This window comes from Pseudopipra pipra, chromosome Z (genome assembly GCF_036250125.1).
Source record: "Pseudopipra pipra isolate bDixPip1 chromosome Z, bDixPip1.hap1, whole genome shotgun sequence".
In the NCBI taxonomy this organism is placed as follows: Eukaryota; Metazoa; Chordata; class Aves; order Passeriformes; family Pipridae; genus Pseudopipra; species Pseudopipra pipra.
The window spans coordinates 62,210,794-62,223,918 of record NC_087581.1 but is presented as its reverse complement, the minus strand read 5'-3'; the positions used below and the strand labels follow the sequence as shown (position 1 = coordinate 62,223,918).

Here is a 13,125-nt window from a genome sequence, read left to right as displayed (position 1 = left end):
GAGATTGTGTGTGTAATGTATTATAATATCTATTTGTAAAGTCATTGCAATATATTCCTTTCCCCCCATTTTGAGTCTTGTGTGGTGTCTGGAAAACCCATCTCACACTGGGCTGAGATGTGGGAGGGGGCTTGGACTCGAGAACTGGATTTTGGGGCTCTCAAACCATTACACTCCTCAACTCTAGTAATCCAAGCAAATAATTCACGTTCCCTCTATAAGCTGGAGAGGCAGGAATACCTCCAACAGAAAATTTGCCTTGCTTGTTTTAGAATGCAATGATCTGTCTTCCTTTCCTTATTGACTGTACAGAAATCTGAGTCAGGTAATCTCGAAATTATGAAACTGGCCCCACTGAACATAATGAGAGATTCTATATACCACCTTGCCCAGAGATCCAGCCACTTGCTTTGTGGCCTGAGGATCCAGTGCAAAAAAATTCTGAAACTGACAGACATCGCCACAGTGGTTTTAGTGAACTATAGATTTGGTCTAATTGTAATTACAGAAAGACTTCATGAACTTCAACCTGGTTATTAAAATGATGTTTCATCCAGTAGCAAGAACAGAGCACATTATTCTGTACCATCATACTAACCATGAAGGCCAAAGGACAGGAATGAATGTTGGCATGGTAGACACAGCAGTTCTCCTCATTTGCATCTTTCCATCTGGCAGGGCATTCATGCTCCTCACAGAATTCCTTTGCAGCAGAAGCATTGCTAGCCAAGCAGGAGAGAGAGAAAACCTTTTACATCTATTCCTCATTCTCAAAAATTGCAACAAGTACATGGCACCTTGTTCTTTATCCTTCTCAGAAAAATTAACAGCAAAACCCATGAAGAGACCTAAACACTGTTGCACCACTTCTTTCTCTTCTGTCTCACTTCTGTTTGAAGCATTCCTGGAGCAAAGAAGATTGTTTTCAGCTGGGCCACTGCCCACTACCATGCAGTAGGGACATCTGGCAGGTACTGTGCTGCAACCAGGAATCAACCTCAACTTCTCTCCCCAGCCTGACTTCATGACCAGGTGGGATTAGTTGGCACTAGCTCACCTAACACAAACACACCATTACTCAACTTCCACTATCAGATATATGTGTCCCTGGCTACTTTCAGTCTTAGTGTTTTCAGTTATATACCTTCATCTATGCACGTGATTCATACAGATTATTTAGCTCGCCTTTGCTCCACAATTGAAATTGCCAAGGAAAATAATCATATTGGATAATAATATCAGATACAATTCCCCAAATCAAAAATGTGAAGCAAAACGCAGACTTTATGAATAGACTGTCCTACAAAATGACTTTTGAAATTTCATTCCTGAAAGATGAATGTAGTCACCTGGAAATGTGTGATGCAACACTGCTTCCTCAGTTACACTTTCAGTTCGTTATCACTCTCATAAATTTTGCTTTAAGATAAAATAATATTCTGCAAATATAGTTTACTCAGTAGACACAGCCAGACTTATTTGTAGTTTAGTTTAAATGCTATGCACTTGTGATAGATCTCTATAAAACAGTTCCAGAACACAGGGATTTATTTTTCAACTTGTTTTTACTGAAAAAAGGCCTAGTAATGAGTAGATTTAAGACAAGACTGTGTTTATTATGAGAAGACTGTGTTAATTGTAAGAAATAAACAAAAATATAGAGGATTAGGTTAATATAGATTGTATTCATGGCCAGACTTACAAAGGCATAAAAATACTTGAAACCCGAGATAAGCAAATCTGTCAATCCCCCAAATATCTGAGCAGATAAAATATTAATATTTATTGGCTTTGAATTCATACTGAGAATTAAGAAAAATACACAACCAAGCTGGTGTTTAATTCAATCACACACTTTCTCTAGGGTTGCTTTTTAAAATTTATCCTGTATTCTGTATTTTTTATTCAAGAACTTCATCATGGCTTCACCCAGCCATGCAGATGCCCATACACTGACTTTCCAGCCAGATGTACTTCAGTCAGTCATTGTAACCTTAAGTGTCAACCAGATAATCTTCTAGTTAAAATAAGGTGCAATGAAAGACTTCAGCATAGATTTCTCTCTCTTTAAAAATATTTGCCATCTGTCTCTATTGCAACACGTATAAGTACATGAAAAGAAGACTTTTCCAGATTCTTTAGTGGTTTGAGAGAGTGGGTCTCCCTAGGAAGACTATAAAATCAGATCCATTCCCTAGAAGTGAAAAAATCTGCTTAATGGTTGAGATCTTCGAACTATTAGTAGCCATACACTTCAGAAAATGTGATAAACAAGCTTAAAAAAACTTTGTAAACATTGTACGCAGATGATAAAAATAAAAAGTATTAAATTTTTGCCATTGTAAATGAATTATAAATCATCTTCCAATATGAAAAAAAAATCTCCGGATAACACCTTTTAGATCTTAACTTTGTGATGTAAACACTCAGAACAACAACAGCAAAAAATGTGAGGTTTTCCATAAACATCTCTCAGAAAGCAGGGAAACACAGCTGCAGCCTCTGACCCAGGTATTTCTATAAATGGAGAATTGTTATGCACAGACAGAAGTGTAAAATTAGGGTGTATTAGCCCCGGATTTGTAGATCCAGATCTGTAGATCTGGATTTGTACAAATAAACATTCTCTACTTAGTTGCTGATGTCCACAACACAGTCTCTGAGTTGATATATAAGCTTTTGGACTGATTTTAATCCCACAGAAAACAAAATGTTTCACCACTGAATTCAGCGGATTCAGTGTTGGACTGGCATCTTTTTCATATCCATTTTGTGCACTTCAATCATTCTTATGATTAAAATGAGTTTAAGATATACAGTTGGTCTGCGATTCGTGCTTAAACTTCAGTTATAAATTCCGTGTGTACAGAAGCAAGAAGTGATGTTCAGAGTTGCACTGACACATTAGTGATGTGTCCCATCTTTGACCAAGCAGGAAAGCATGCCATGGTGGATCCTCTGAGAGCAAAGTCATTGCAGAGTGGGAAATACCAGAAAAAACAGAGCTATAAGAGACCTCAAAACATGCAAGGAATTAGTGAGGATCCCCAGAGCATATATTCCAATTATATTTATGAGTATGTACACATAGAATCCTCACATACTCATGACCATGATAACATTTTTATGGGAAGCAATACCTGTGGGAAAGGATTCCATTTTGCACTGCATATTGATAAAAGCTGTCTGAAGCAAACACTGCATAGGTCACGTTGAAAGATTCCCCACTCACAGCCTTTTCTGGAGGCCTTTGCACCCACATCATCTCCAGTCCTAGAAATGACACAATCACGGGCCAAAATATTTACTATACTATTTTATTCAACAGATGCACACAAATGTAAAACTTTCTGTGTATTGATTTTCATCTATTCATAGAATCATAGAATGGTTTGGGCTGGAAGGGACCTTAAAGATCATCTAGTTCCATGAGTCCTCCTGCCATGGTGTAGGGACACCTTCCACTAGCCCCATCCAACCTGGTCTTGAACATTTCCAGAGATGGGGTACCTTCAGCTTCTCTGGGCAACCTGTTCCAATGCCCCACTACCCTCTGAGTAACCCTCCCAGTATTCTTCCACTGCTTGTTATGAGCCCCAGTCCATCATCAATTTTAGTGGCTGTATAGGTAACCACAAATGCACATTAATTGAAAAATTCTGACACTCATTTAGAAAAGATCTTGCGGTTGGAGAAATGTGACAAAAAAATCTGTTCATTTTACATAATCTAGCTTTGTTTCCAGTATAATGTATTGCTGCTTGTCCTGATATATTTGCTTTCCCCTTGGATCACAAAATAAAAATTACTCTTAATTCTTGGCTGCTCTCATTGAGGTGTATTTTATTATGGAAGAAGAACAGACAACTCTACCACACACAAAATTCAGTTGAAACCTTTAACTTCATGAGACATAAATTACATATACTAATAATTACATATTTTAAAAAGCATTCTTATTTTATAAATCCTATCACATTTGGAACAGAGGACAGTGGAAGGAGCTCTACTCAGACACCTGTCATTTTCTATTCCCACTCTTTTAAGTGGGAAAGATGATTTATCCCAATTGTCTCTCTTTTCCCTGGGATTCCATGGTATCTGCTCTAGGCCTGGGAATGAATTGGTATAAGAGGTGGGAGAAGTTTTAAATCCATAATCTTAAATAACACCATCAAAATTTTTCCACTCCGTTCACCTACCTTTTCATATGTTGTTGGTTGAAGGGTTTAATATGCACCACATCACTTTACTTACATCCTGCAACTGTGTAGCATTCAGTTTGTCAAGAAGTATTAAATCACTTCTGCAGAGAATGGGTAAATCTGCCTTACAAGAGATTCCCTTTTCTGTTGTTGTTGTTGTTCAGTTATGAACTCTTTTGTTATCCTGTATTTGTTTTTATAAGTATATTCTTCACTTGCACTGTTACTGCACCCACTACTTTTTTCTCCTAAACATGATTTCCTACCAGATATAACTAGGCAAATTGTCAGATAACCTCTTTATTTCCCATCTCCCTCAAAAATTAAAAACTCATTATAAATACTTACACGAAGAAACTACAATACAAAGGTTTACAAAAAAAAAAAGAGCTAGTGTGATTTGCACTAAGAGGTGAGAGAGTTGAGCTTCAAAGAACATGAGAGAATGAAGGCAAAAGGTCAGCATAAATTTTAGTTAAATTACTTCCTACTTTTTTCTAAAGGTCTTATAAAGGTATCTTTCAACAATAGATACACCCACATACGAAGAAGAAGAAGCTTTGAAGATCTTTTGTTAAATCCACATCAGTGAAGCTACAGTATATGTGTCTTTTGGCAAATGCCTAGAAAACGGCAAGAACCCCAGAAAAAGGCAGGATAGAACTTGGAGTTCATTCTAAAACTGGTTGTAAAGGGTGTATGTTAATTAAGCAACTTACTTGCATTAGTCTTCCTTGTACTCAGCTCACACTTTGATTATTAGTAAGAATAGCTTTAAACAAGTCATCTGTACTAATAAATAGCTGTTTCAATGTTAAAGCAATTGTAAATTTTTAGAGGGATCTAATGCTCTTTTCATTTCACTGTTCCAATAGAATGAATTGGAAAATGTTTAAATGTAACATTGAGCTCAGAGTGTGGCCCAGCAGTGTATTACCTGGAGTGTTTTATCAGTATCAGTTTCTCAGGCTTTTTCTAAAACTTCTTTTGAAATACTTGTCTCTGATGCTATCTTTTACAACATAAACATAGTGTTCCTTTACATCAGCTACTTATTTGTTACAGAGTCACAAAGTCACAGAATATTTGAAGTTGGAAGTCACCTCTGGAAATCCTTTAGTCCAAACCCGTGTTGCTCAAGACAGGGTCACTGAAAGGAGGTTACTCTAGCCTTTGTCTAATTGTGTTTTGAAACTCTCCAACAATGGAGAAACCACAACCTTACTGAGGAACCTGTTACACTGTTTTATCACCTCTGAGGTGTAAGAAATTTTTCTTATACTTAAATTGAATTTCCCAAATTTCAATTGCTCTCTAATTACTTTTCCATCTCAATCAATTACCAACATTAAAATTATTCTGCTTTTTTTGTTGTCTCATCATGTAAATTAATTTTTGAAACTAATCGGAGTAAATGGTTACAAGTCTCAAGGGTTTTTGAAGTACTCATGGAACTAAGTTTTGAGCAAGGTGAAAAAACATGACATATAGCATCAGTGATTTTGCTTACTGGCTGAAGATTTTAAGCCCAGACCACTTTTGAACTGACACTACAGAGTTTAATCAATGACTCAATAGATTTGCTGCAATGCAGAGTTGACAGCCTGCTTTGTTTGGATTAAATTGCATTTGGTTTTCTAAAGAGAAAGAAAATGTTTTCTTTCTTTCTGGGGGAAGGGATTCAGCTGTTGCTATTACTTTTTCTTTTGGAACCACTAAATACTGGACAAATAACTGCTCTGAAGTATGTTTTAGTTGTTTTCTTTTACTTATTTCTCTAGGAAGAGAGGTTGTTCCTGATTCAGTTGCTTTCTAACATGGATAGAGTCATCATGAGTGAGGTATTATTCTGAATACTTCAATTTTGGGTTTTCAACCATTCCCCAAGTAAGATATCACCTTTCTTGATCAGTTTAATGACTCACTCACCTCCACAGTCCAGCATGTTATACTCATCTGGTTTTTCCAGGGGCCAGCAGTCATAGTCTTTGTTATCCAAATCATGCCACCCCTCCACTAATATCACCTGCCAAAAAAATAATAAAAATTAATAGACACCATAAAAAACAGTATGAGAACAGGGGAAGGATGAGTGCCACCTCCCAAGTCTGTAATTCTTCTACAGAAATCAAACCGAATGCAGAAACATAGCCTGGCATATCTCACACTCTTCAACTTCTAGAGGGAAAAAAAAATAATTTCTAGGGGTATACAAATGCAATCACTATGCTATTTTGATCTGTCCAATGATAGAAAAAATTAAGATTGTATAAGCCTATTACAGGTAGAATGCAGCATCCTCATACCATATGAATTGAACTGCAGCAATAACATGATATACATAATACTTGTGTATGTGTATATATATATATATAATGCATCATAACAGATATATTAGTCATATATTAAAATTTACACTCTCTATATGAACAGAACAGAATACTCTAAGATAATGCACCCTGGGCTTATTCTAATTCTAATAAAAGATAATAATTTCTACCCATACAATCTGCTATTTTTTTCTATATATTATTAAAATATATTCATCCACTATATTATACAATTGCTCATCACAACTTTAATGAAATAAGATAGAATTCCAATATAGCCTTCTATTACTCTTTGTTTCTACATTACTAAAATAAAATCAAAAATTGCCTGGTATAAATAGCTGTTTCACTTTAATAAGTTCTTTCTGTATGCACAGATCACAGGAATAAGTTCTGGTAAGCAGAACTAGGTAGTGTACCTACCAATAAACTGAGGAGGATTCGGATCTTTAAGGCTGGTGTTTTGACAGCTCTCATGCTCCCTAACATGCACCCAGCTCACAGAGTGTCAGGGCTGCTTCTGATGCTGCTGTGGCTTCTGAATTAGATGCCCTTGCCTAAGAAGGGGTGTTGCTAGGCAGGCTTATCCTGGCAACTCCAGCTGCTGCAGCTGTTCTGCCTCCTCCTTCCCTCTTCTCCCCTACCCCACTTCATGGTGCAGGATGGAAACGCCACCTCTGTACCTCTGCTGAACCTCTCTGAAGGTCCCCACTTGTCTTAGCGTCAGCCCTGCTCTCAGACTGTTGAAATTTATGCCCCTTTCAACTCAAAACTTGGAAAATCAATGGGGGGATTTTATTGCACTGCCTTGTCAAACGTGGGCAGCATCTGAGCCTTAGGCAGATGAATCAATGCTGTGAAAATAAACACAGACACACAGCTGGGCCTAGGGGTGGAGAGGATATAAACTCCAAGGCAAGAAAAGATCACCTATGTAAGATAAATTGTAAGACTAGAGGTTGATTAGATGATCTCATGAGTTTCCTTCCAACTTGAATTTTATGAGACCCTATGACTTCAATTTCTCAGTCCCTGAAGGTGTAGGACAACTTCTACCCACGTGTTCTGCTACATGCACAGGTGAAACAGACCTCCATGTAGTCATTCTGGTACAAAAAAGACATAGATGTGTCCATGATTATTTATGTTTGCTGAAGCCACCACCAATACAAATTACCAGTTATGACTCAACTCTCCTGAATATTTCCTTCTTTTTCTCTTCAGTTCTGGCTCTCAGCCCCTGATATTAACAATCTTACTCAAAATGCTTGGACTTAAATATTTATTACATCAAAATTGCATGAAAAAAATGCAATGTGTGCCCAGCTAAACTTGAAAGGTCTCTGGATGGATTAAAATATTTGTTTGGATTCACTCATAAAAGAGGTATTTATACAAACTTATATGTTTTAATTTAGAATTTTATGTTTATAGTGAGATCCTAAACCTGTTTTGTCTTCCTGTGCCTAACAGTGACTATTTCACCAAAATCATAGGTTTCACTGTGTAGAAGTCTTTTAGAGAATTTCAGCATGCCAATTTTTGGGGGTGTTTTACTTCAATTATCTGCTTAAAAGAATCCAACGTATATTAACATCTTGAAGAGGTTTTACTGGTGATGTGTTTTAGGATATCTTGTGCTTAATGAGGAATTTGCTGGCAGGGAAGCTAAGGATTACAACTTGTTAGACACTACAGCAGCCAAAGGATTACCAGACTCATCCTGTTTTCTTTAATAGGATTGTCAAATATTCACAAGACATTAATATCATGATTCAAGGACTGTAAATATCGTACATTACCTTTACAGCTGCTTGTCCATCACCAAGTTCAGACTTCCTGGAGAGTGGCCATGTGCACATGGGAATCTTGAGTGAAAGGTTGATGGGTAGGAATGGCTAGTGATTACCTGATTTACCAGCTATTTGAGAAGTACATTACCACTTCTGCATTTAAGCACTGGAAATGTTCAAAAGAAAACCAGTGAGGACTATTTTGCAATATAAATACATATGAACCTTAGTTAAAAGAAAGGATCGACAGTTAAATGAGTAATATGTTCTTCAAGTCTACCTACAACTCTCTGTATATAAAGCAAATCAGAAACAAATATAAATAAAGTGAGATGGTCATCTCAAACCCAGTAATATTTGCTTTACATTTGCTTGTTTTTGTGTTTTTAAGTTATATGCAGTTACATAATTCGCATCAACATCTTAGCATTACATCGTACCGCAAATGAGTTTATTATCACAGCCAGACTCAGTGCACCATAGATTACCTACTGCTGCTTGACTTGCTCAGTGAAATAACACGGTTCTTTGGCTTGTTCTTTTTGAAGGATCTCTTAATCTGAAAAAAACTCCGGGCAATTTCTACTTACTGAAATTAAGTTTATTAAATCACTTTTTGTTTATGGATGTATTTCTGTTGTGTTGGCTGTGCTCAGATAGCTCCTCAAGCTACATCATTTCCATTTCACTAATTAACTCAGTAATAACTTCTACCATGAAAGAAACAGAGTGAAAATAAAGATTTTTAAAAATTGTGAGCACCATAAGTGTAGATATTCTTAAAAACACGCATTCTTATTAATGTTTCAATAATCATATAATTAAAATATGAATATATTATACTTGTAGCAAATAATAACAATGGATAAAATGCTGCTGAACAAGAGTTGCTAACTATGTGTTTTCAAGTAGTTTAGGAAAGCAATTTGGAGCAATAAACTAAGAAAAAATTACTGTAATGAAAACTTTAGATATCCTTGAAAATTCTTATTTATTCTGACATTCAAACTTTCCAGATGGATCTTGTCTCAATAACAAGCTGAAGACACTTAAAAAACCAAACCAACAAAAAAACCCCCCACCATTTATCAGGACTGTGTTGTAGTTTGTGAAATCAGTAGCTAAAACTTAAGTTCTTGATGTATAAATCTCTACTATGCAGAGTATGTTCATCCTGCCATGGATTGGCATCCTACTCAATGCTACGCTGCTCCCGGCTCCTGGTATCCACAGGGATGTAAGATTACCCATACTATTCTCATTTTACAGTGAGAACTCCAAAATCATTTTAAGCAACTCAGAGTCTGAATGTTGTTGTTGCTGGGACCGTAACAGACCGGGAAAGCTTCCTCTACTGGCGGCGCTTGCGGGGCACTCTGACAGCGCACTCTGACACTGCTCTCTAGCGGTTTCCGTGCAGAACAACGCCAGGAAGGTTCCCCACGCCGCTCCGCCTGGTTTAAGGAAAGATTCCCCTCGATGCACAAGCTGCCACAAATGGAGTACAAAGCAGCAGCGTAGCAGAGAACTCGCCTGCCCTCAGATTCTCACCTTTGGAGGCAGCAGAGTGATGCACCGGACAGCCACAAGAAATTCCCAAAGGCTCTGGTGTGTGGCCACAGTACCGCAGCACAGCAAGGGATCACACTTTCGCTGGGTCCCCCTAATCATTTGTTTATGCATTTTTAGGCTGCAGAAAGAGCTTTAATGTCCTATGGAATGTGACCCCACAGACAAAGGATGTTGATTTTTATCTTGTATATGCCCATTGACACAAACAATGATGTGTGTCAAAGAGGCCTTCCAGCAGTTGCTTCTTGTGTGCTCTCCCCATGCTGGTCCTCTAAGCTTTCTATTGCTTAGGAAATGAACTGGACAATTGGATCAAAAGTCTTCCTAGCTGAAAATGCTGGTGGTTTTAGTTATTTGAATATAATGTATGACTGAAAACCTCTAAAGAGACTGGATAACAAAAATTGAACTCTTAATTCTCAGAAAAACCAACAAGAATTTCACTTTCAAAGTGATCCAGGTTAAACTTTAGAAAATCCTAACCTAAGTACACAACTTAATAGAGATTTCTGCATAAGGGATTTTCCCAAATACATCTTTGAGATTCTGTTATTGTAATGTACCTGTTGTACATTATGGTAGCAGAATCTGTAGTTGTTCAAAGGGCATTCAGCAAGTCTGAGAATGTGAGAATGAATTTCATTTTGACAGGATGACTGGCTGAGAGGCTTAAGAAAAGTTGCTCCTAGTTCAGCACAGAATAATTTGAGTTTTTCTGTTTGGGAAGAAACTGAGCCGAATATCACTGATATTCTCAAATGCCTCCCCTCTTTCAGTCCTCCCACACTGGCAGAAATGTTACAGATGTCTGCAGTGCTTAAGAACAGAAACCTTGGCTGTTCATAATATCTGCTGTGGAGCATCTGCATAACAGTGACAGATAGCACTAAGGGACAATTCTGTTCTTAACCCTCATCATGCTCCTAAGATCCATTGGTCATTCCACTGACACTAATGGCATTCAGTTGAAATCTGCATTTTGCCTTAATGAGTTTTTCCTCTCCTCCTCCCTTCTCACTGCATTATTTATTCTTATTTCTAGAACTCTTCAATGATTTTCTGAAGCCTATATTTTTATGTTCATTAGTACTGCACATTTATTGGCATTGCACACACCCCTTCTCTCCCACCAAAAGACACCCTTATAAGCCATGATTGCTACCACATTTCTATGATCTCATGTGATCAGGAACTCCTAAGCGACACTGACAGATCACTGAGACATGGTGTCTCTTATCCACAGGAACTTTAGCCTTTTCAATCATCTCTTCAGACTAAGCCCAAAAACAGACAGAGGTCCAAACTATTTCTTTTCCTCAAGTCATGATCATTCCTGCATGTGTAAGGCTAGGGAGATGTTTGCCTAACCTGTTCTTAATGACCTTCAGTACTGGACCCTCTGTCCCTTCCCCTGTGGTGTAATACAAGGCTTCACTACCCTTCCTTGTCAGAAAGTTTTCTCTATTGCCCCACCAGATTCTGTCTTGCTATAATTTCAGTTCAATATTTATCTCAGCTACACAGAGAACAGTTTTAGCTTGTTTTCACATGCTTCAAGTCTTCACTCTTCTAGTTTCTGCCAGTTACTATGTATCAAGTTGTTTTAAACAAGTGTATTCTCACATTTCCTCACAGGGAAACAGGATCATTATGGTTTCAGCAACACAATACAAAAATAAAGAGAGATTAAAAAAAAAAAAAAAAAAAAAAAAAAAAAAAGAAAGAAAAGAAGGGGCAGGAAAGGGAGGAAAGGCAGGAAGGGAGGGAAGCGAAGGGAAAAGGAAGAGAAGGAAGAGAAGAGAAGAGAAGAGAAGAGAAGAGAAGAGAAGAGAAGAGAAGAGAAGAGAAGAGAAGAGAAGAGAAGAGAAGAGAAGAGAAGAGAAGAGAAGAGAAGAGAAGAGAAGAGAAGAGGAAAGAGAAGAGAAAGAAGAGAAGAGAAGAGAAGAGAAGAGAAGAGAAGAGAAGAGAAGAGAAGAGAAGAGAAGAGAAGAGAAGAGAAGAGAAGAGAAGAGAAGAGAAGAGAAGAGAAGAGAAGAGAAGAGAAGAGGAAGAGGAAGAGGAAAGAGGAAGAGGAAGAGGAAGAGGAAGAGGAAGAGGAAGAGGAAGAGGAAGAGGAAGAGGAAGAGGAAGAGGAAGAGGAAGAGGAAGAGGAAGAGGAAGAGGAAGAGGAAGAGGAAGAGAAGAGAGAGAAGAGAAGAGAAGAGAAGAGAAGAGAAGAGAAGAGAAGAGAAGAGAAGAGAAGAGTAAGAGAAGAGAAGAGAAGAGAAGAGAAGAGAAAGAGAAGAGAATAGAAGAGAAGAGAAGAGAAGAGAGAGAAGAGAAGAGAAGAGAAGAGAGGAAGAGAAGAGGAGAGGAAGAGGAAGAGGAAGAGGAAGAGGAAGAGAAGAGGAAGAGGAAGAGGAAGAGGGAAGAGGAGAGGAAGAGGAAGAGGAAGAGGAAGAGGAAGAGGAAGAGAAGAGAAGAGAAGAGAAGAGAAGAGAAGAGAAGAGGAAGAGAAGAGAAGAGAAGAGAAGAGAAGAGAAGAGAAGAAGAGAAGAGAAGGAGAGAGAGAGAAGAGAAGAGAAGAGAAGAGAAGAGAAGAGAAGAGAAGAGAAGAGAAGAGAAGAGAAGAGAAGAAGAGAAGAGAAGAGAGAGAAGAGAAGAGAAGAGAAGAGAAAGAGAAGAGAAGAGAAGAGAAAGAGAAGAGAAGAGAAGAGAAGAGAAGAGAAGAGAAGAGAAGAGAAGAGAAGAGAAGAGAAGAGAAGAGAAGAGAAGAGAAGAGAAGAGAAGAGAAGAGAAGAGAAGAGAAGAGAAGAGAAGAGAAGGATCAGGTTGTTTTATATTAGGAATGAACACTTTTCCCTTTGGATCTTTATATGCAAACAAGTGATCCCAAATGCAGCCAAGGACCATAATCATGAGACCACTCTCATTCAGTTATTAAATAAACATCACAACATCACAGTTCCAGAAAGAAGTAAAATAAAGTCCTTCTTCAATATCACAGTCTTTCTGAGGACAGAGGCTTTGCCTCAATGAGCCTTTTAAATCTGTGCTTCAAGTGGAGTGAACTTGGCAAATGTCCATTTTGGCATAATGCCATTTTGTAGACTGTTTTGTGACTGACTAGTCATCAGAACTAGTCTAGTGGGAGAAGCTTCGGATTTTTGTCCGCTACTGAACCTGAAAAGATTTCTCTGCCAATCAGGACTTTCTGGTTCTTTGGGTACATTATTTTTTCTGCTG

At 37.8% G+C, this 13,125-nt stretch overlaps 1 protein-coding gene across 1 annotated transcript in view; it reads right to left on the bottom strand.

Annotated features, from left to right (window-relative positions):
- Positions 1-6,220, bottom strand: part of LOC135407079 (atrial natriuretic peptide receptor 2-like) — a 38,356-nt gene extending 32,136 nt beyond the window's left edge. Inside the window, exons 1-3 of the mRNA XM_064641805.1 lie at positions 6,135-6,220; positions 3,141-3,273; positions 599-722 (exon numbers count right to left, since the gene is read on the bottom strand). Coding sequence (XP_064497875.1) covers positions 599-722; positions 3,141-3,273; positions 6,135-6,150 — 273 coding nt within the window. The 5' untranslated portion in view covers positions 6,151-6,220. The remainder of the gene's footprint in view (positions 1-598; positions 723-3,140; positions 3,274-6,134) is intronic.
- Between the last annotated feature and the right edge of the window lie 6,905 nt (positions 6,221-13,125).